General features: G+C 38.5%; 1 protein-coding gene across 3 annotated transcripts in view; it reads right to left on the minus strand.

Annotated features, from left to right (window-relative positions):
* Nucleotides 1-1,841: 1,841 nt before the first annotated feature.
* The window catches only part of LOC141735864 (transducin-like enhancer protein 1), a 76,139-nt gene continuing 57,398 nt past the window's right edge, over nt 1,842-20,582 (minus strand). For all 3 annotated transcript variants that reach the window (XM_074569248.1, XM_074569251.1, XM_074569249.1), the window contains exons 11-20: nt 20,132-20,284; nt 19,158-19,302; nt 18,252-18,442; nt 16,716-16,792; nt 8,032-8,281; nt 6,048-6,295; nt 3,942-4,089; nt 3,406-3,556; nt 2,903-2,979; nt 1,842-2,766 (exon numbers count right to left, since the gene is read on the minus strand). In XM_074569248.1, coding sequence (XP_074425349.1) covers nt 2,659-2,766; nt 2,903-2,979; nt 3,406-3,556; nt 3,942-4,089; nt 6,048-6,295; nt 8,032-8,281; nt 16,716-16,792; nt 18,252-18,442; nt 19,158-19,302; nt 20,132-20,284 — 1,548 coding nt within the window. In that variant the 3' untranslated portion in view covers nt 1,842-2,658. The remainder of the gene's footprint in view (nt 2,767-2,902; nt 2,980-3,405; nt 3,557-3,941; nt 4,090-6,047; nt 6,296-8,031; nt 8,282-16,715; nt 16,793-18,251; nt 18,443-19,157; nt 19,303-20,131; nt 20,285-20,582) is intronic.

Below are 20,582 nucleotides of genomic sequence, written 5' to 3' on the forward strand. Positions count from 1 at the left end.
AGAAGAAAAGAGAAGGTATTTCATGATTTTCCCAACACTATGATTTTGAATCTCCTGATTGCCAAGAATGTGGTCTTACCAACAACCGCGATGTTACAACTTAAAGCAGATCCATTATACGCGTGTGTATTTTTTTTTAAAGTTACATGAATGTGTTAGAATACTTGCATTATTGGTTCCTCTGATATCAACTTTTAAGAAAGGCAAAAGAACACCTATAAAGTAAAAGCCAAGGTGACAGTAGTTTGGAAGAAATCCAAATGTTCCTGATTACAGCAAATTTGCCAGTGCTGCTAAACAAATGATCCATTGGCAGAGTCAGACGTTTGGAAAAACTTCAATATGTCAGCAGGGTTAGTAAAATTCAAGTAACCTAGTAAATAATCTTTTTTAAAAAAAACTTTCCCTTTTTAAAATGGCGTAGCACTTCACAGTATTTCAATGTAAAAAATATAATTGCTTCTTTGAAAAGCCTGAAGATTCTGCTTTTTGCCTCACTCTGTGAAAGGAATATGACGACCACCTATACTGGTCTGCCATTTTCATACAGATAAATATTCACAACACAGCAACAGACAAAGGTATAGATGCATATGGATAGAACACTGATTTTAAATGTCTAGGAAACCAGATTATCCTGAATGGTTAACATTTTACATTCCTAATGCAAAGTTAATTATTAAGTATTAAGGCCATTACAATTAGAGATGCTATAAAATGGTTTCAGTAGAATGGTCGTGTAAATTGAAAAGAAAACTGATGTCTCTTCAGACTGGAAATTGAGAGAAAACTTTCCCCCAGATGAGAAATTCCCTATCCAGTCAATGCATCTGTCAGTCAAACTTGTTCCTTCCTAGTTATGTGCCTTTGAAAGAGCAGGGATATAGGTCATGGTCAAATGCTAGCAAAATCAGAAAGCGGCTCTTCACAGATGAGTCTTAACCTGTCTGCCAGTTTGTGTAATCTGAATTATTTGTTCAAAGATATTCTTCTGTTCATCTGTAGTCTCCATTAGCAACAGAAATTCTAATTAAATTACAGAATGTAGGAAACGAATGGCCCTCACTGGTGCAACAGCTAGGTTTGCCTAGCACACAGTGGTAGAACTCGTTAATCTGAAAAAACATAGGTAGAATAAAATGTACACATTCTCTCCTCATCCATTTCTCTTGAGTACACGAAGAAAACTTGATTTGAAGATGCATAGCTTTGGTAACTGGCTGCTTAGCATGGCTCTTCACATATGTCACACACTGATGTGACAGTGGAAAAGACTTGAAGATTGCTCAGTATGAATACATAGAGCCTATAGGCCTCCGTAAGACGGGACACTCAGGAAAATTAATTCTAATTAATTTGTACAGTGCATTAGTTAAAAATCAAAATACTCCTTTGTCAATATTCTCACAAGAAGTTAAGAAACTTAGTTTAGGTTAATTCACTTCACTTGCAGCCCTGCAAGTATTTAACATTGTTTAAGTGATCCCCTGTAAAACACACACTTTTGGTGATTTAATTAAATTTACCTGAGTATCTACGTATAGACAAGACATTAAAAAGGAAATGGTCATTAACTACCACTTCTCTGTTAAATACAAAGGATGCAACTTATCTAGCTCTGTTTAATCATAGGTATCCTCAGTTAATGAATAAAGGCTCTGATGTACTTAGTTGAAATGTGGTCATACATGAATTCTGTTCAGCTGGGGGAGAAAGGAGAGGGAAGTCACCTCTTCTTCTAGAGAAATGACCCAATGACTTATGATCAGGCACATATTATTGTATCTGCCAAAGAACATATACATGGGACATCAGAATAAACTTAAAATAAACTGCACAACTTTATGAAATGTTCAATTTTTATATTTACACTATAATTAGTACAAAATTGCCTTTTAAGTTTTCTGTAGCACAAGACAGTATCTACTGGACTTGATACCCTAATACGTCAAAACAACTACTTTGAAGTATGATAAAGGAATCTAGGAAGAGTTATAAAGAATAAGACACCATTTTCAAACTATACATAGTGTTTGCTTTTGCTTCTAAAAAGGTACTTATATCCCCAAAAGGTTTTTAATTTTAAATAAGCAGGGCAGGCAGGGTGGGGGAAGGGGGGGGGGGAAGACTGGTTGTTGGTACTAAAGCCTTTACTGTAATAAACTAAATATATTTACAATTTTTACAAATGTTTGACCTTCAACAAAAATACAAAAACATATCACAAGATGCAAAACCAGCAAACAAGTTCATCTGAGACACCACTGCTCTACACAGGACAGAATGCAACTTGAACTGCAAGGAACAGAAAGGTATTTATCCCCCGTATTCAGGCAATAAGAACAATTTGCATGAGGTCACAAAGAAAGAAAAAAATAAAAGGCTCCAACATTCTTCAGTAGACTCGGCTTTTAAAAACTATGTCAAAAACCTAGGCTACATTTGTCCATCTTGCCTCTGTGTTCCATTTGGTCCACGTAGCCAATATTTAGTTGCTGGATGTTGCCTTCTATTTTGAAAAATCGGAGTAGTTTCATGGCAAGGTCTGGAACCTCAATACTTTTGTTCCTTTTTAAAAGGCAAAACCTTTCTACTTCTACAATTAAGAACAATTTTGGCCCAGTTCAACTTCTAAAAGTTATATCCCCATCATATTTTTCAGTAGATAACTTCATAGACTGTAGCCTTTTTGTCTCCAGAGCCAGTGACTATGTACTTATCATCCACAGAGATGTCACAGCTAAGCACTGACGAAGATTCTTTGGACTAGAAGAAAAATAGAAATATATTACATCGTTAAAAAAATAGTCTGTTACCTCATCACACAGGTGAAGATATCTGAGTCCACTCTTGGGACTCTGGGTGTTCTAGTTTTTTTCTTTAAAAACATTATCATCCTCACCTGGAAGATACTGGCTCCATAAGGAGTTCTCCATGCATTAAGAAGGTTATCTTTCCCAGTACTCACGAACCATTTACCTAAAACATAAAACAGAATGACTATGATAACATATGAAACAGACATCTGACAGATTATGGGTTTTCAACTCACTTCTATGAAATCTGTTAACTGATTGCCATTATAAAAGCTTTCACCACTTTTCACTTTCAACATACTACTTTTGCTTACAATCCCTGTGAACGCTTATGCTTTTGCATACTAGGAAATCCCTAGACTCTGTAAGTAGAGATAGCTTGTTACACACAAATCAGCCCTCGCAGCAGCCTTTAGACAAACGGATGGTTGTTTGTAGATAAGTATGTTTGAATTCATAAAGCAGAGATATTTATTCATAACTTAAGAAACTGAGATACTAAATAAGTTTTGATTATTAAATGACTATGTAATAACTAATCAGCAAAGCACGGATTAGAACCTTCAATTCTGTCTTCAGGGCAACTTACCACAGTATGCAAACTTGAGTGACAATACGCAACTCTCATGAAGGTGCAGTTGATATTTGTCTGGTTTATTTACATGTAGCACTTCTACATTGCTGCTCTCCATTCCCACAGCTAGCCATTCACCAGTAGGACAATAACCAAGGGAAAATATCTGAAAATTAAACCACATTTACACTTTTTATTTTATCCTACAGGTACACTTTTTTATTTTTTCCTACAGTGGCTAAATAAATTGTGAGAGGGAGAAGGGCCAAATAAAAGTCAACAGAAAGACTGCTGTTCAAAATTCAAGTGACTAAATAACCGCTGTTCCTACTTACTCACTTAGAAAAATAGGAAAAGAGAGTAGTGTCAGGCTATCATTTTGTTCTGGAAGCTAAATATGTGAAAGCTCCAAAATACCGTGTTGTGAGCAGCCAAAAGGAAGAAAGGAACAATATGCCAGTTGCACTGGGCTCAATCGCAGCTTTCATCCTAAATGATTCCACCCCACCACACACACACACCCCCTCCAAGCTGTAGGAAAATCCAGTTACCTGTGATGTGAAGTCGTGCTGTTGTAGCTGTCTCCCCTCTCTCAAGTCCCAGGATCTGACAGTGTTATCCAAACCTCCTGTCCAGAGTTTGGTACCATCATTAGAAATGTCAATACAGCTGGCTCCGTCTGTGTGGCCCTGGAATTGCCTGATAAAACAAACCAGATTGAATAATGATTTCCTGCCAGAGCTCAAGGTAAACACTGTTGTGGTGTTAGTTTTGGACTCTGTATGTGCATGTCATCTCTTCTGTGTCTGCTGATGGGCAAAAATCAGCCCCTCCCTCTTAATGAGCATGAAATACAACAGTATTACAAAAACAATTTCCAGGTGCTAGAGGAATGAATTGTATCATGGCTAGCTGAACAAACTCAAATACTTCCTATCAGGTTTTGAAAAGCAAAAAAAAAAAAAGCTTGTGAGGACAGTGAAGTACAGTAACTGTAGTTAAAAGCACTAAGGACAACTCAGTTTAAAACAAGTGCTAAGGGAAGAAAAATCCCCCATTTTCAGAAAACAGCTTCTGTATTTTTGTTTGGCGGCAAGTCAAGATGATAAATAATAAGCAGAGATATTAATAGGAAGGGATTCAGATAGAGATCCGGATAGTTAGACACGAGCATTGCTGAGTCAGCAAAGTTGTGTTGTCTGTGGCAGGAGATCACAAATATCTACATGGTGCAGTTTGTTTTAAAATCTTCTCATTAGTAATTCTCAGCTTTCAGCAACCAGAAGGTCACTGCAAGTCTTCCTTAATCCTTTGGCAAAAGCCTTCTGAGGCTCCTGCATTTTTCATCAGCAATTAGCTTTAGGAAAGTCCTGTGCCTCAATGTGAAAGGTGGAGGATGGAGGGGCGGGGGGGAAGACAACTAGCTTGGGAATGAAGGGTATGAATCACTAAAGCTGCCACAGAAAGGTCACACGGCACATTTTGTTTTGTAGCTCTCGTCCCAAAATTCCACATGTTATCAATTAGCAAGATCAGCCAGCAAGTAGTGGGAACACCTACAGCAAACATTCAAAAGGCAAGACAGTCATAGATGGAGAGAGGGCACCTTTACAGAGACTGAGCAGGCATAAAGCAAACCAAAGATTTTATAGAACTAAAATCTTCTTTGTTGACCTAAAAGTTCAACAAAAAGTAAAATTTGCATGCACATTAATATGACCCTCTGCACGTAAGTTTAGGCTAATTACTGATACACAGGAAATTTAATTGAAACGCAGCAGACTAAGCAGATTATTCGGTGTTTGTGTTTGGAACTTTTAAAATACCACTGCCTTTCCCAATTTAGGCTCTCTCTTCTCATACTATTGTAAGCCGTTACTTTGGTAAGCACAAACCAAAATTTATCTTGTCATAAACCACACAGCTAGTTGCTAAGAGCCATTTCACACACAGCCCTATTTTTCTTTCTGTCACAGCACTGATGCTGAATATTGACCTGCCAGGCACTTTAATCTTCTACTTATATATTCATTAACCAAAGATTTGAAAAGTAATTTACATGGTAATCCATTTATTATACTCTTTGCAAACCATTCCAAAAGTTTTAGAGATCAAATTCCCCCAGAAAACTCAAATACCTTTCTCTGGTAAATAACCAAACATCAGTCTTTTATGCTTCCCTAAAGAACTGAGGGGATCCACACTTCCAACCGTTTTTGTAAGATTAATTTTATTACTTATCATCACTAAATAAGAACTGAAAATTCTCTTTATTACTTAACAGGACTTAAGACAAAGGAAAAGAACAAATCTCAAAAGAGTTCCCTAAAAGGCATGTTCAGTCTACATCAACCACAAACCAGCAGAAATGCTGCTTGCAGAAACCTGCAGACAAATCGCAACTAACCAAAATCAACAGGAACTTTGACTTCAGTAGGTTATGGACCAAGCCTTTAGGCCCTGAAAGAGCATCTTCCAAGACTAGGCTGAAGGTACCAAAACTAGTTTATGCCCAACTCGGGTGCAAACTGCATTCTTTAGGTAAGAAATACTATTTACTTTACCGTCACCAACCACTATTCAGGGAGATAAATATTTATGTAACTGTCCAAAGAGTAACTTCCATTAAAGTTCTCTGTAAACAAGTAATGACTCACCTGACCAATGTCTGATTGTGCAGATCCCACACTGCGATGTTACCGTCACTGCAGCAGGAAAAGCACACCTTGGAATCAGGGCTGATAGCCAGAGCGTAGCAGGCAGGGGCTGAGGATGTCAGCTCTGCTTTTATACGAGGAGTTGGAGCTGCCAGGTCCCATATGGATAATGTGCTGGCTTCCCCGCCAACTATTAGGGTGCATCCATCAGGCAGCAATTTACAAGAGCGGATGTAGTTATCTCTGTTCTGTACAACACAAATCACCTCAGTTATGTTAATACATGCCTGCCAATAATGACCACTAATATGATTCTGACTGCATCCAAGTTTTAAACAGTAGGCTATTTTTTCTGTTACCAAAGTACCGAAGAGGAACCAGCAGATCCTAAAAGGTTTCAAACGCCTACTTCCAATCACTAACCAGAGACTGCAGCTGCAGAAATTAAACTGCAGACTCCTGTTGCCACAGTCTACTCTGTTTTACGCCTGATGAATGGCAAGTCTTCTGTCTCATTACACAAAAACAGAGCCAAAAGTAAGCTTGCATTTCTGCAAATGCATTCCATCAGCTGAGGTCACAAACAATAGAAATATTAAAGCAAATGACCTTTCATTTGGCATTCAGGCAGCTCCATATGAAAATGCAGTTCAAGTCTCGTGCCTTTCAGGTTTTGGGGTTTTCTTTCAAATACTATCTTGCATTCACAATTTTAAAGTTAAAATATTAGGTATTCCCATACTGGTCCTGGATTTATGCTGATCCTTTGTTGTTCAACGTGATTCTTCTTGTACTTTTACTATCAGTTTCACATTTGTGCTACTATTGCTGATAGAGAGGTACTACAGGGGATTTAGAAGTAGAAAACATTTTGACTTTCACTTATTACAAGCTTGACTCCTTAAGTGTATTGGATGTCCATTTCTGCGTAACAGCTGCCAAGTTAACACGGTAACAGTTCTTTAGGAAATGGAGGGTTAGGATCTACAAGATAAAACATAACAGCATTCCTACTACTACTACTATTTTTTTTTATTCACAGCAAAAGAGCAGTAAGTACTGCAGTGGAAATGTTGGCTTAGTTAGTCAGCCATTACTGCTCCATAGCTAAAATGAAGGCAGCTAGGACTGTGCATCCAAAGACATACCTGTCACAGAACAGAATACATATTCAACCATACTTTTACTACTAGACAACTAACACAAGGGTAGCAGTAAATATAGGGTAAAGGCTAAAAAAAACAAAAAACCCACCACGTTTAACTGGATCAACACTGAAGCTAGGATTATTTTCATTCAGAATATATATTACTGTGCTTTACGACAATAAGTCTTCTCAGTTAACATTTCACCAATGCCTGTGCTGCTTCCGATATGAGAAGCGTGTTTTATTGAGCCGTTAACTTTTTTGAGTTAGCTTTCAGCTACTCATACTACCACACTGACTCCCTTTTGCAGCCTGCAGATGTGTAAACAATCAACCAAAGTGTGTAACTTGTGGATCACCAACAAAATCATAGCAAGACTTAAAGTGACCTTGGTACTTTGTTATATTATTTCATTATGTGGTTACTATCCTCTTACAAAAAAAGAGGTTGTCGCTCCTGGTGTGAGTAAAACACCTAGGAAGGTTCTGTGTTGCCCTGCATAAGCCAGGCTACATTCCTTTTAAACTCATGCACAAAAATCATCAGCATGACTAGAAGAAAAAAACAAAAACAAAACAGGTCACGCTCTACTCAGAAATCTTATCTGGTCTGTTATTTGACTCTTAGTGATGATATTTATCCCTAAATAAACCAGCACTCTTCTCTGTAACTCCACCTGTTACATGTTTAAAAAAAGACGGCTAAATACGTAAAGCAGGAAACAGAACTGCCTGCTATTTCCTTGTAATATGAACAAAATCCAGACTAGGACAGCTATTTCCTTATTGAGTCTCCAAGGAGAAGCTACCCTTGTGAACAAGTTCCTGTTCACTCACCAGGCAGTCCAGCTGAGAGACAGGGCTCTTGTTGCCAGGCTGGCTGATGTCCCAGACTTTGACGCACCCCTTCCCACCCGTGTACACGTGTCTCGTGGGGTTGCTGATGGTAACTGCACACACAACTTCCCCGTGGTTCAGAGTGTTGATCTGACGGGCATGGCGGGGGATTCCTGGACCGATGAGGGCATCAGGAGGGAAAGGAACCGGCTGCATCTGGCCATCTGCAGTAACGTGAAAGGAGTAGGCTCTTTTGGGGAAGGGAAAGAGGAGAGACGAAAAAAAAAACATAATCAGCCAAATACAGGGCTATAATGCAAGAAAAACACAGTATTTTTAAACCTGACTTTTTGCCAATCTTTTTCTTATGAAAATCAGAGCTACAATACCAAATAATACAGGCATATGAAACCTCAGAGGGAGATGAGGATTCACAATAGGTATTTTCAGCTTGCCTCATCTAAAGTATTTGTGCAGTGGGGAAGCACTTAAATTGTACCCTTAACTCTACAGTCCAAGGTCATGGCTTCTACCCCTCAGCCATCTGGATATTCAAAAGGTCTTTCAGCCCCTGGTTTCTAGCCTGCAGTTCCCAGTCTCAGCACCACCAATCCTGCGGCAGCAGCAGCAGCAATCCCTCACCAGGCACTACTCTTCCGGACTTCTTCCATGAGGATTGCACCTGTTGCCTTGCAGTAGCACTAGCCAAAGTTCAACTTTTGCTCCATTTCTGCACTTCATCTTTAACATCAGCACCAGCTGTGCTCACACACCTCTCTTTCCAACTGGTAACTAGTGCTTTAAACAGAAAATAGAAACATGCAGAGTGGTTGCACAGACCTTTCATCAGAAAGCTGATACCATCTTCTCGTAATTATGTTTTCTTGGATAAGTATTTTGGAAAGCTGAAAGGCTCAGTTTCCCAAGTAGTTTGGCGCTTCTGTAACACCTTGTATTTTTATTCAGTGCACGATTTCAAGTATATGGAAACTGAGGGCTGAAGAAGTGAGTCCCAGCACTGAATAAAAACACTCCTCCTTGGGGAAAGAACACAAAATCATTTCGTGTTCACTGTAATGTTTAAAGTCAGCTCTACTCAAGGACCAGGGCACAAATAGCAGCTAATAAAGACTTCAGGTGCAGGGGGTTTTATTTGTTTGTGTGTTTTAAATAATAATTAAAATACTGCTGCAAAAGGCTGCTCTTTATTACACTGGTGAGCTCCCTTTTTGCTTCTTCTGTTTCAAGCACATCCATAGCTCCGGGTTTTGATGCTGCTGTTACATTAACAGCATTCTTCAAGAGGCCAATGTGTTTAAAAAGTGATATGAGTATCCTTTTTTTTTTTTTTTTAACTAATAAGCTATTCTCTCCCTAGTGATAACTTTATTTTTTTCAAATATATTATTGTGCTCATAATTGCCCTTTCTTTTCCAAATGTACCTTCTTCCTTAGAAATCTTCAGTCACTGTAGCTCTAGTATTGCATCCCTCTTCCACGGACCCAACAATAGATAATTCAATTTAATCTTCTGTTCTGAGCTCTGAGCTAGTATTTTCAAAGTATTTTATTGCATGTTTCCAAGTATTGCACAGTTTGAAAAGAAGAAACAAGCAAGATGCCTGGATCCATAACAGACATCACAAAGCAACTGAATATGCCCAGGAGCAGAGCAGAAGATAATCCTTCAAAACAGAGTGAGAAGTGGAAAGGTGAAAGAACTCTATAGTTCTTTCATACAGAGGGTAACAGTGGAAACAGTCACCCCATGCAATACCAGTTTTCTCAGAAGGGAAAGGTGAAAACTGGTTAACAGTAACTGCTATTAAACAAAGAAGAAATTGATAGTGTACATGCATGCAATTCCTGTACCTCATTCATGTTTCATGGTTGGACATGAGAGTTGAAAGCCTGCTCCGAGAATATACAGAAATGGAGGATGAGAGAGTGCAAAAGATAACAAATACTTTTTATCATGGAAAAGTCAGGAATGGGAAATGCAGGATAAGAAAGAAGTGCAAAGTTCACTTCTTTGAATGCATACAAGATGCACAGTATATCAAACGTAGTTCTTCCCATGGGACCCCTTCTCTTTTTTTGGATGAAGAATTTTTGTATGAAGAAATCTGTATCATTTCTGTGAAGAAAAGTAGAGACAGGACTTTCCCAAAGTAGTTATTCACTGAACAGATGAGACACAGGATGGGAGAGGAAGGAGGAGTGGCAATAAGAGTGCTGGAGGCTGAAAAACTGAATAGGTTCAGGTGCGGAATCCAACTAAAGAGTCCTAGCGCTTAAGAGGCTGAGAACTTAAGAGACTGAAAAGCTGGGCCCCATCCTGGGCTTCAGATCAAAGCCAGTTGCAGAATATTTGTTAGCAATTCGAGTACACAGAACTGCACAACTTTGAAGTCTCAGCCTGCCCTTGCTTTTATCATGAACAGAAGAAAAACAATTAAGCAAGTATTAAGAAATCTTTTCCAGCATGTTTAAGATGAATAATCCATTTGTACATGACTCTTTTTTTTTTTTTTAATGGAAGGTTACAGTGTAAATGTTCTGTTCAATTCAAAATACCTAAATAATTGGCGTTTTGAAATGCTTCTGTGCATACACACAGCTTCTCAGTTCTTGCTGAGATGGGTGGGAGGAAGACAATAGGAACATTTTTCAAGTGCTTCAAGCATACTGTAGAATTACGATGACTCTTCTCTTCTGAGACGCCAGAGACTTACCCGGCGTACTTTTAATCATGTAGAATTTTACTAGTATGCCCGTGTTTAAAGTGCAGTTACATAGATTGTAAGAGTAGTGTCTCTTTTTTATCATCATTTGCTTCCAAGACTGGTTGGGACTCAGGATGACTGAGTTTGATGGCCTAACAAACAGAGCAGTGATAGTTTCTCACAAGCCAAGACAGCTTTTTCTATAGTGCAAGTTATCAGCAATCCCCTGTGTAAAGAAATGGCTACACATTGCCAAATCCCTCTGCCCCTGCCAAGACAAGCACAGAGAAAAGTAAATGTTCCTGTTTGCTTGAAGATGTGCGGCATGTCACGCTAACATCACCACTGTCAGCATATTTATGTGGTCTAGTAACTTGTGTCTACGAGGTATTATGGCATAACTTTTCATTACACAGACCTTTTACCTTGAAAAAGCTTGCATCATTTGCAAGACTGACACTCCCTAGACAAGGAAGGCTTCTGCCTGCAGAAGAACACAGTCCTGCAGCTCAGTTGCTGTTGTCCTTGGCTACCTCTGCATCAAGACACCATGGCAGAGGGCATACTCTGCTACTTCTGGGGAGGGCCGTACTTCCAGCGCTACACCTACAAAGCTGTAGGTGTACTTACATACAATTAAGAAATTATTCAACTTTTAATGCACGGGATATATTCACAGGCCTGAATTCTCAAAACTGACAAGCATTTTGATTGTCCAGCCTTAAAAGAGTAAGTATTTAGTAAAATTCAGTAAATTCTTGAGTTCTCTAAATCTCAAGGGTTTTCTTGACCAGCACTCTTTGCCCATCCATATGTCTCCTCAACAAATTGCTGTTGAGATCTGAATTCCATAGCACTGCAAAAAATGTAATGTGCCTTTTTGTCCTGTTACGATGATCTTTTAGAGCTGGCAGTGTATGCCAGGAACAGCTGTTCAGCTTCATGACAGTCACAGATTTCTGTCTCACTCACAGCATTCTGCCTCTATGAAATGATGAGGTTCCACGACTATCCATCTTTGGTCAAATGACTGTTAACATTATGATAGCCCTTTCTCGTGTTGGGCTAACAACCACAGCGAACAAAGAGAAAGTTCTTATACAATGCAACAATTTAATCTGAAACAAGCTGAGTATGTATCAATTAATATGTAGATACATGCTTGTACTTAATTGTGTATCATGAAAAGAACAGTTACAAGACAAACTTACATGCCTTTTATTTAGGAGAGAGTTCTGAGAAACAGTATACTGTCACTTATGATTATATTCTTTCTCAATAACAGAAATAGTATTCTGATCCAAAGACTCCTCATCTGTGTCAAAGCAGCACTGAGAACCTGCAGAGCTCCTATACATTACAACATAGTAGGTGACACTAATACAACCCAGTTTCTCAGCTTAAACCCAGTCATTATGTCCCTCCGACTTCTGAATAAGTATCTAATGTAAGTAAGTATCATCTGACATGCTGAGGAGAGTTCAGAATAGGTTTTTCCTCTTCAAGAAAATACTTAACAAAACAGGCTTCCACATTAATTCACTGCTCAAGAACACGGCAAATCAACTAAACTACCTAACTGCCAGCTACTCTAAGTATTCAGATTGACATAATGCATGCAATTCCTGCTTACTTAAAGTACCATGCCTTAAAAATAAATGAAAAAAATAAAAGCTTCCACATCATCCCTCCAAATCAAACAGAATTCCTTAACTAGCACAAAAATACCCCAACTGCAAAACACAAAAGCAGACAGTTCCTTCTACTGATGACTGCATTTTACTTTCAGCGCTTCTTTGTACTCCAGCTTATTTTCAGTTGCAGTTATCACAACAAACAGTGAATATCTGAGTATGGTGTTTCCTTATATAGGACAAAATGCCAAGAAATAAGGATAAAGGTATTTGTATAGAAATAACAGAATCTTTAACGTCATACATTGTCATCAAATAATTCTATCCAAAGTACATGGGGCGGGGAGGGGGGGACACGGAGGCAACTTGTTGTTCTAGAATATGGTAAAATTACCCTTCCTTTAAAATATTCCTCATTGTAAATATTCCTCATTGTACACTCACTGAACGAGTGTGAAGAAGTGAAATCTTTCTAATCTTTGCCTTGAGCAATTCCAGAACAGTATATTCAAAACACAGAGAAAAGTTTGCTTATAACTAGAAGCTGAAAGAGTTAACATTCACCACATGAAATTTCCCTTTCCTACTAAAATGAGAAGCATATTTTAAGCTCTTTCTGGTGTCTGTGTATAAGACCTCGTGCTTCAATTAAAACCACACTTGAAAAAAAATACTGAGAAATGTATTTGTCCCCAATGCTACCATTACTTCACAATTTTAGAAACCAGGGAGGCAATACTGTGTACATAAATCTTATCACTGAGCTTGAAAACCTGTGTGCAGTGCACAATCCAGCTACCAGGAGATATGGTTCACATCTAGGAGAAATCCCCAAGAACATTAAATTAGCAGCTATAGAAGACTAAAAGTTAAATAAGTACTTTGACAGAAAGGCTATGCAAAGCACAAAACATGATCACAGCAACACACCAAGAACTTACGGTCCAGGGCGTAGTTAAATGTATCAAAACAACAAGGTGCAAGATTCAGACACCACATGTTGATGTCCAAAACTAGTACTGATTTTCCACCCACAACTTAAAACAAACATAATTGTCGATTAGATGATAAAAAACACCACCCCACCCTCCTGAAAAAAAACCAACCCCAAACCAGAAGAGCTTCTACGAAAAGAATAATCTACTGATGGGAATCAACTTTGAAACCAAGAATATGACAACTTATTTTATGCACATTCATATGCATATATAGATACCAAGTCCTTGTCAATAAAATTAATTACTGAACTACAAACAGCTGAAGAGAGAAAACAACTAATATGAGACCATATGAGATCAACTAATATGTGTACCCCAAAATATCAAAGTAATATGAAAAACCTAGGCTGAAATGCCTCATAGGAAATTATTAAAAAAAAAAACCAAACCAAAAAAACCCCAAACAGAACAACCTGCTACCAAATGCAAAAACTAGCTCATTTATATAATTAAGAAATTGCTGAAGTCACTTTGACTTTCTAGATTGCTACCTAATTTCCCAAGTACATCTGTACCACTGCTAACAAGGTTAGATTCTGCAAAGAGGAAAACTGAAGGATTCACATTCAGGAATATAAAAAGATGGTAGTAAAGACTTACATTTAATGAAGTCACAAAACAAGGCAAGCAAAAGACAAGCTTTCCAGACAACAGTCCCTTGATAAACACAGACAAGTAGGAGTGGGTTCTTAATAGGCTGCTATTTTTTCTAACAAGCTGGTCACTAACAGATCTCAGAATACACAGGGGTTAAAGAAAACTAGGTGCTATCAGACATGTCATTCCTTTGGAAAGAAAGGAACTTAATTTTCTCTTGGAAGCAGGGCAGGGTAAAAAAAACCAGTCTCAATATAACCATTGACAAAAATGTGCAGTGGTGAGCATACACGTATGATGGGGGATTCAATAGTTCAATTTGAAAATTCTGTGTACCGCTTGCAACAAGACTCAAACTAAAACTGCACCATATCATAAAACGAATTCAATGTGGCACCTTAATTGCACTCTAGGAAAAGGCAGGTTTTGAAAACAAACCAGGAGTACTCCACTAGTTTGCATGATCATATAACCCATATACTTTGTACAGAAAACAAAATATAGGAGACTTGCCTAACGTAGATGATACTCAAAGATGCTGCAGGTAACTGATGGCATCTACCGAGCTGCAGCAAATCAAGATTAAAACAAAAGATCATTCTAAAGCTATCAATGCAAAGACACAGATCAGTTTATGGAATTTTAGCTCTGCCTCACAAAAGCAATAAGCAAAGAAGTTACTTCAGAGGAAATGACTGACTCAGTCCAAGTAACATGACCACAAAAAAACATTACAGAACACATCAAATGAAGTGGAGTGCAGGGAGTATGTACCAAACTAGGTAATCTACGAAGCAGTGTGAATGAAGTGATGAAAACACTAAATAAAAAGATTTAAAAAAAGAAAACCACAGAGACTGTAATTTAGCTATGAAATACCAGGATACAAAGTATAGCAGCATACATGCACTGCTTTTGTGCCTTGAATAGTGCAAAAACGAGAACTCAGCCACAGAAAATTTCTGACTGAACAAAAATAGGTTTTCATAGCTTATAATAGAAAATATTGCCAGGAATTACTAATGGAATAAGTCATTGAAAGCTTATGAATATACTTGTTTAAAAGTAAAAACTTACAGCCACTGGATTATGGGCTCTCCAAAAATATTTTATAAAAGTATGCCAAATTCTACTAAAGTCAGCAAGAATGAGTCTGACCCTTAATAAAAGAATGTTTTGAGAACAAAGCCTGTTCCTTACTGTACTAAATTTAAATACACCACCATCTGATACATAACACCAACTCACTGAGCCCTCACTTCAGTGATATTGTCAACGTACCACCAACTTTTCTTTAAGTAAATCCAAGATTTAACAGGTTTCGCACACTGCCAACAGATAGCTAAGTCTGTTCTCAGAAGCATGGTGGATAACAAGGAAAACACATTCAGGATGGCTTTCCTAATCTAAGTCTGCTGCTTTCCTACTGTTATGGAAAAAGAGTAGAAGAAAATACACACTTTTTTGCCTGTATCTGCTGTACTTTTAAGGATGTGTGCGTGAATGACTTTGCAAGATATCACCAGCTATTAACAGGAGTTCAAAATGAAGGCAAACAGAAATACGTGTGTACATAGCTTTCACCACAGTGTCTTATGCAGTATCCTAAAAGTAAGCTTCTGAATTTTTCTGAAGCTGCAAAAGGAAAAATTAAACCTTGATACATTGTTAAAGAAGATGGTATGTACCCAGCACTTCCTAAGTGCAAAGTGCTTCAGTGAGTTTCAAAATGATGTAAGCACCTAGATAGACACTACTCTAACTGCAGCTTTCTGTTGAAAGAGAAGACAGGACTGAATGCCAAGCGTGAAGGGACAAAGAACAGGTTCTAACAGTGTGTTGAAAGCTCTGTTATAATTCTCTCTGCCCCACTCTCTCCAGGAAAACACATTAGTCAAATTTGCAGTCTATGTTCTGTTTGTATTGCATAGACTAGTTGTCCAGAAATACTTAAAAAAATATCACATTATTCAACTGCACAGGGATAAACCCAGTCTCAACAACTATCAAAGCCAAATTACCGAAAAATTTGATACATGCTTTTTTGGTGAATGTATTTTATTGTAACATCAATAAGCCACAGCATCACAGACGTTTTTTATTTAACCACCTCTTCAGCGATAGTTGGAACTTTTAAGTAAAAAATACCTGTTACGGAAGTTATCCTACACCTACGCACCACCTGCTGCATGCAACTGTTTATCCTTGTGTTCTGCAGCTGCACATTTACACAAACATTTTAAAGAGCTTGCTCCATTATGCAAGGTGTGCATCAATTGCTAAAGTAACTGCTTCAGATACCCACTGTGATCAACAGTTGCAGACTCTTAGGCCTGATAAAACAAGTACCAGAAAACGAGTCTGCAAGTTTGTACTACACATTTATGCTCAGTATACTACAAAGTTTAGTTTCAATATGTATTTATCTTACACATTTTATCACTGTCTACCAGTTTGTAGTCCCCTTAGCTAGAAAGGAGGAAATAAAAAGCCTTAAAATATACCTTCAGTAGCCTTTTCCTTGGAAATAGGTGTATACACACCTGTTTTGGGATATGACACCCACCATTTGAGAATTTATATGCTGCATCTCTTAACAGGAGAAGTCTATAGCAATCTCTTAGGAACAACCAGGCACTACCCCCTTTGGAATTCTTGTTCACTGACACAAGATAACTTTATTCTCTTTAGATATTGCATATGTTACCAAAATGTTAAAAGTTACTTACGGTTTTCCCCCAGGAATCCCTGCTAGATTTGGAGGGATTCCAGGTACTCTCATGTGAGGAGGAGGATCAAACCCAACCTGACAATGAAAAATGAATTAATCTCACACTTGCAACTTCTCATTTGGCAAGCCACTTTTCTTCACCCCCACGATATTACGCTTTTAACCAAAATGTGGCTTTTACCCACAGTATTAGATAAGTGCATGTCCTTTCAGAGGCGGGGAGGGGTGGGGTGGGGGGGACACGACAAGATGCTTTCCCTAGGCATGCTTCTGCTAGAAGTATCTGTATGTGCATAGAAAACAAATAACGTATATCATGCATTCACACCACTGAGTGTAACACAAATACCCCGGTGTTAGCACAGAGCTGGCCCTGTAATTACAGTCCGCGGTGTGTCGGCATGTAGCCACGCCAGCGCGCTTTAGCTCTGCGACAGCCAGCATGTACCCACGCAGGCACAGCACGCTGCTGGAAAGCAGCTTCAGGCCCCAGCTAGAATCCCTGCATGGCTTCACGTGGCACTGTGTGGGCACATCAGCTGAGAGAGCTCTCGTGGAGCTACGCGGCAGGGTGCAGACAAATTTGTCTACAGCTTAAATATACTATGCTCTCTTACTGCATACTTACTGCATTACCTACTGCAATTCCACTAAACTTTTATATCCTGAATAAAAATGTAAATCAAATAATCCCAACAGACATTCTGGATTAAGCAGTCTTAGTTTTTCTTCTGAACACTACACCTGAGTTAAAATTCTTATTGCTTTAAGGAGCACATATGCTATTTAGAATTTCCACGTTGTCACATAAAAGTCCTGTTTACCAGCTTGAAAAAAGTAGCCATATCTATAATATAGCTATATCTATAATAGGTCTTAACAAGGTTAAGTCCAGTCTTGCAAATTCACAAGTAGGTGAGTCAGTCTGTGCATAAAAATGCCATCAAGTTCACATTTGCAGAATCAGGCCCCTAGGATATTCTGCTCGACAGCAGCTATAACTAATATGCTCCATTTACTTACTACATCCACAACAGCAACTCTTCTTAATACACCTTACCACAGACCTCCAACTTCTCACGTTGATTTCCACAAAAAAAACCAAAACACAAGGACAGAGACATAAATAAAAAGATTTCTACATGCTTCAAGATTATTTTGGTATGTCCGAATGGAACACAAATCTGGTCGAGCAAGAGAAAAGCAGATGTCCACAGCACCAATGAAATGCTTCGTAGCTACCAAAACTACCTTTCCATTTAAAGCATAAAATAGTTTTTTGGCATTTATTAATCAGTGAAAGCACTGATGAAGGTGAAGAAAAAAGGAAACACACATAACTACACCGAGATTCTTTGTTTTCAAGGTGCAAATTTGTTTCTCCAGCCACGCAGCAAAGTGAAACACACAGTGAAGCTGTCAAGCCTCTGGCGCTGTTTTAACTTGGGAATTCAACAGTGCTAAATGAAGCATGTAGCTCTTTTCAGTGAACCACAACTCGCACGACTGAGACTGCATGCAACGTATGGCCTACCATAGGAGATCTTCCATAGGCGACCACGGCAGCTGCAGCAGCAGCAGCGCTCATCTGGGGTGACATATTGTGCAGACTGGCATAGGCTGCCCCTGGACTGGTTAACTCTCCATTCATGCCAGCATGAGGTACCATTCCAAACGGAGCAGGGTACGGTCCTGGTACTGCCAACGGTGTCCGCAAACCTGCAGCTACAAAACAATGAAATCAAGTTGGTTTATTTATATATTCCTGCATACAGGGAAGAAAACAGCCCTTTTTTCCCCTACAATACCTAACCTTCCCCTCTCACACGCATACGACGCCAAGAAATGCTGCCATAATTTATCACTACCACCACGTCTTTTCATTCAGTGTAAATAAGATATACTGAAGTCTGAACTGCTGATTACTTCTAACAATCTCTTCTAGCATTACCTATTTCCATTTCTGTAATATTTCCTGTTTACATTAATCTCTCCTTTGCCAAATTAAGCAGTAAAGCTGACAGACATGGTTTACACAGCTCATGTCTGAGGCAACTGTGCTGTACCAGCCTGAATAGCAAAAGTAAACTTTCCCCTGCATTTGTCAAGATTTACACTGCAGCAAATATTAGTAGACTCAGACAAAGAGCTGGAGAAGAGATTGCTTTCAGAGTAAGTACCAGAAACTTCTGAGAAGTCTTTTTATATTGCATTCAGTCTCTGGATTATTTGCAAAAAAAAGATAAAGACAAAAGTAAACAAAGAAGGATAAGAGATAGAAAGATATTCAAACTCTTGATAATACAAACATCTGCTTCTCATCAAGCACTCTCTTGATATCAAGAACAAAGCAATACATTTAGTTAACATTCACAGAGAACTACATACATAAAAAAAGATTAATATTGGAACCATAAAAACACGTGAGGTAATGCATTACCAGCTTGGTTAACCAGAGGGTCCATTGTTGGAGGCTTGCCAAGGCCTGGACGAAGTCCTGGAGTTGCACTAGTGCCTGGGGTTGGCACATCACTTCGAGGAGTTGGTGTGCTGGATTTCAGAACAGGCGTGCTGGCTTTTTCATGCTGGTATCATTAAACAAATTAAATGAGTATTATTTTTAATCCAGGCCATATTACACAATTTATCACAACAGCAGCTGGGATGCTGGGCACCTACTACCTAGTCCCTCAGCCAATTTTCATAAATCCACGCAATGCTGACAACATTAACTTGTGAGAGAGAAGTGCTGACCTTTTTGATTGCTGCCAAAATTAAAATAAGAAAACAAACGTGGAAAGTTATTTTTCCTTCTTCCATTAGAGTGAAAAAAAAATAAATGCCTGAGCGAATTTTTTTTCAGGACAACACAGTATCCATCACCAAATTATTTTAGCTTGAATTCATTACTATCGCAATTATTGTTGGACACAGCAAATCTAAGTACAAAAACAATGTACCACCACAGCTGATCAAAAAGTTGTGACATAAAAGCTAAAAAGAATCTGATCCCATTATTACTGATAGTGGAGGAAAAGTTTTCAAAGAGTTACAGCTTATTTAGAAGAGTTTAACAAATGCCTGGAGAAGGCCTTAGTGACTGTATACAGACTGTGTTAAACCATAATCTGTTGCTCAAGTAAAAAATAAACAATGTTTAAGCAACTCTTGTACCTTGGAATAAATTTGCAACTCATTTGACAGAAATGCAGGAAATACAAGAAAACAAAACGAAGCAGAAAATACAGCTGAGGATGAAAGCTGAATAATACCATAAAGGTCTGGAAAAACAGTCTGTTTCAGCTTCAAATGTTTAAAGCCATGTACATTCTGCCACCAGTAGTTGCAGGAAAATGGAGAGTTAGACTTTGCAAGAAAGAAGAGCATTTATCTGGACAACAGATTGCTACCCACCAGACTCATTTCTTTGGATTTGAGGGAAGTGGAACTTCCTGAAGAGGCCGTAGATGCTGGACTGCTCGAGGCGTCTTTCTTCAGCAGGCGGGTTTTATCTATACCATTTTCACGTGGTGAATGAGTGGGACTTGCCCTTGGGGAGGAAGGATCCTAAAATAACGGGAAGGGAAGAACAGCGCAGAACTGTGTCATGGGTTGGTACACAAACACCAGTAAGGAGTCTATGGGAAAAAAACTAGAAGAATTTAAGCAGCAGGTTTAAATGACAAGACATTTTGTTATTTCTATAGAATAAAAGCCGAAATCCCTTCATCAGTTTAGAAACTTAAGTAAGTTCATATCGTAAGTGATATGGTTTTATCTTACATTACACGTAATCATAAACTGTTTCCAAGCATAGAGCTTGCAATCTAAGTCTACCTAAGTACAAGCTACAGCAAGCGCACAC

The sequence above is a fragment of the Larus michahellis genome, chromosome Z (assembly GCF_964199755.1).
Source record: "Larus michahellis chromosome Z, bLarMic1.1, whole genome shotgun sequence".
NCBI lineage: Eukaryota > Metazoa > Chordata > Aves > Charadriiformes > Laridae > Larus > Larus michahellis.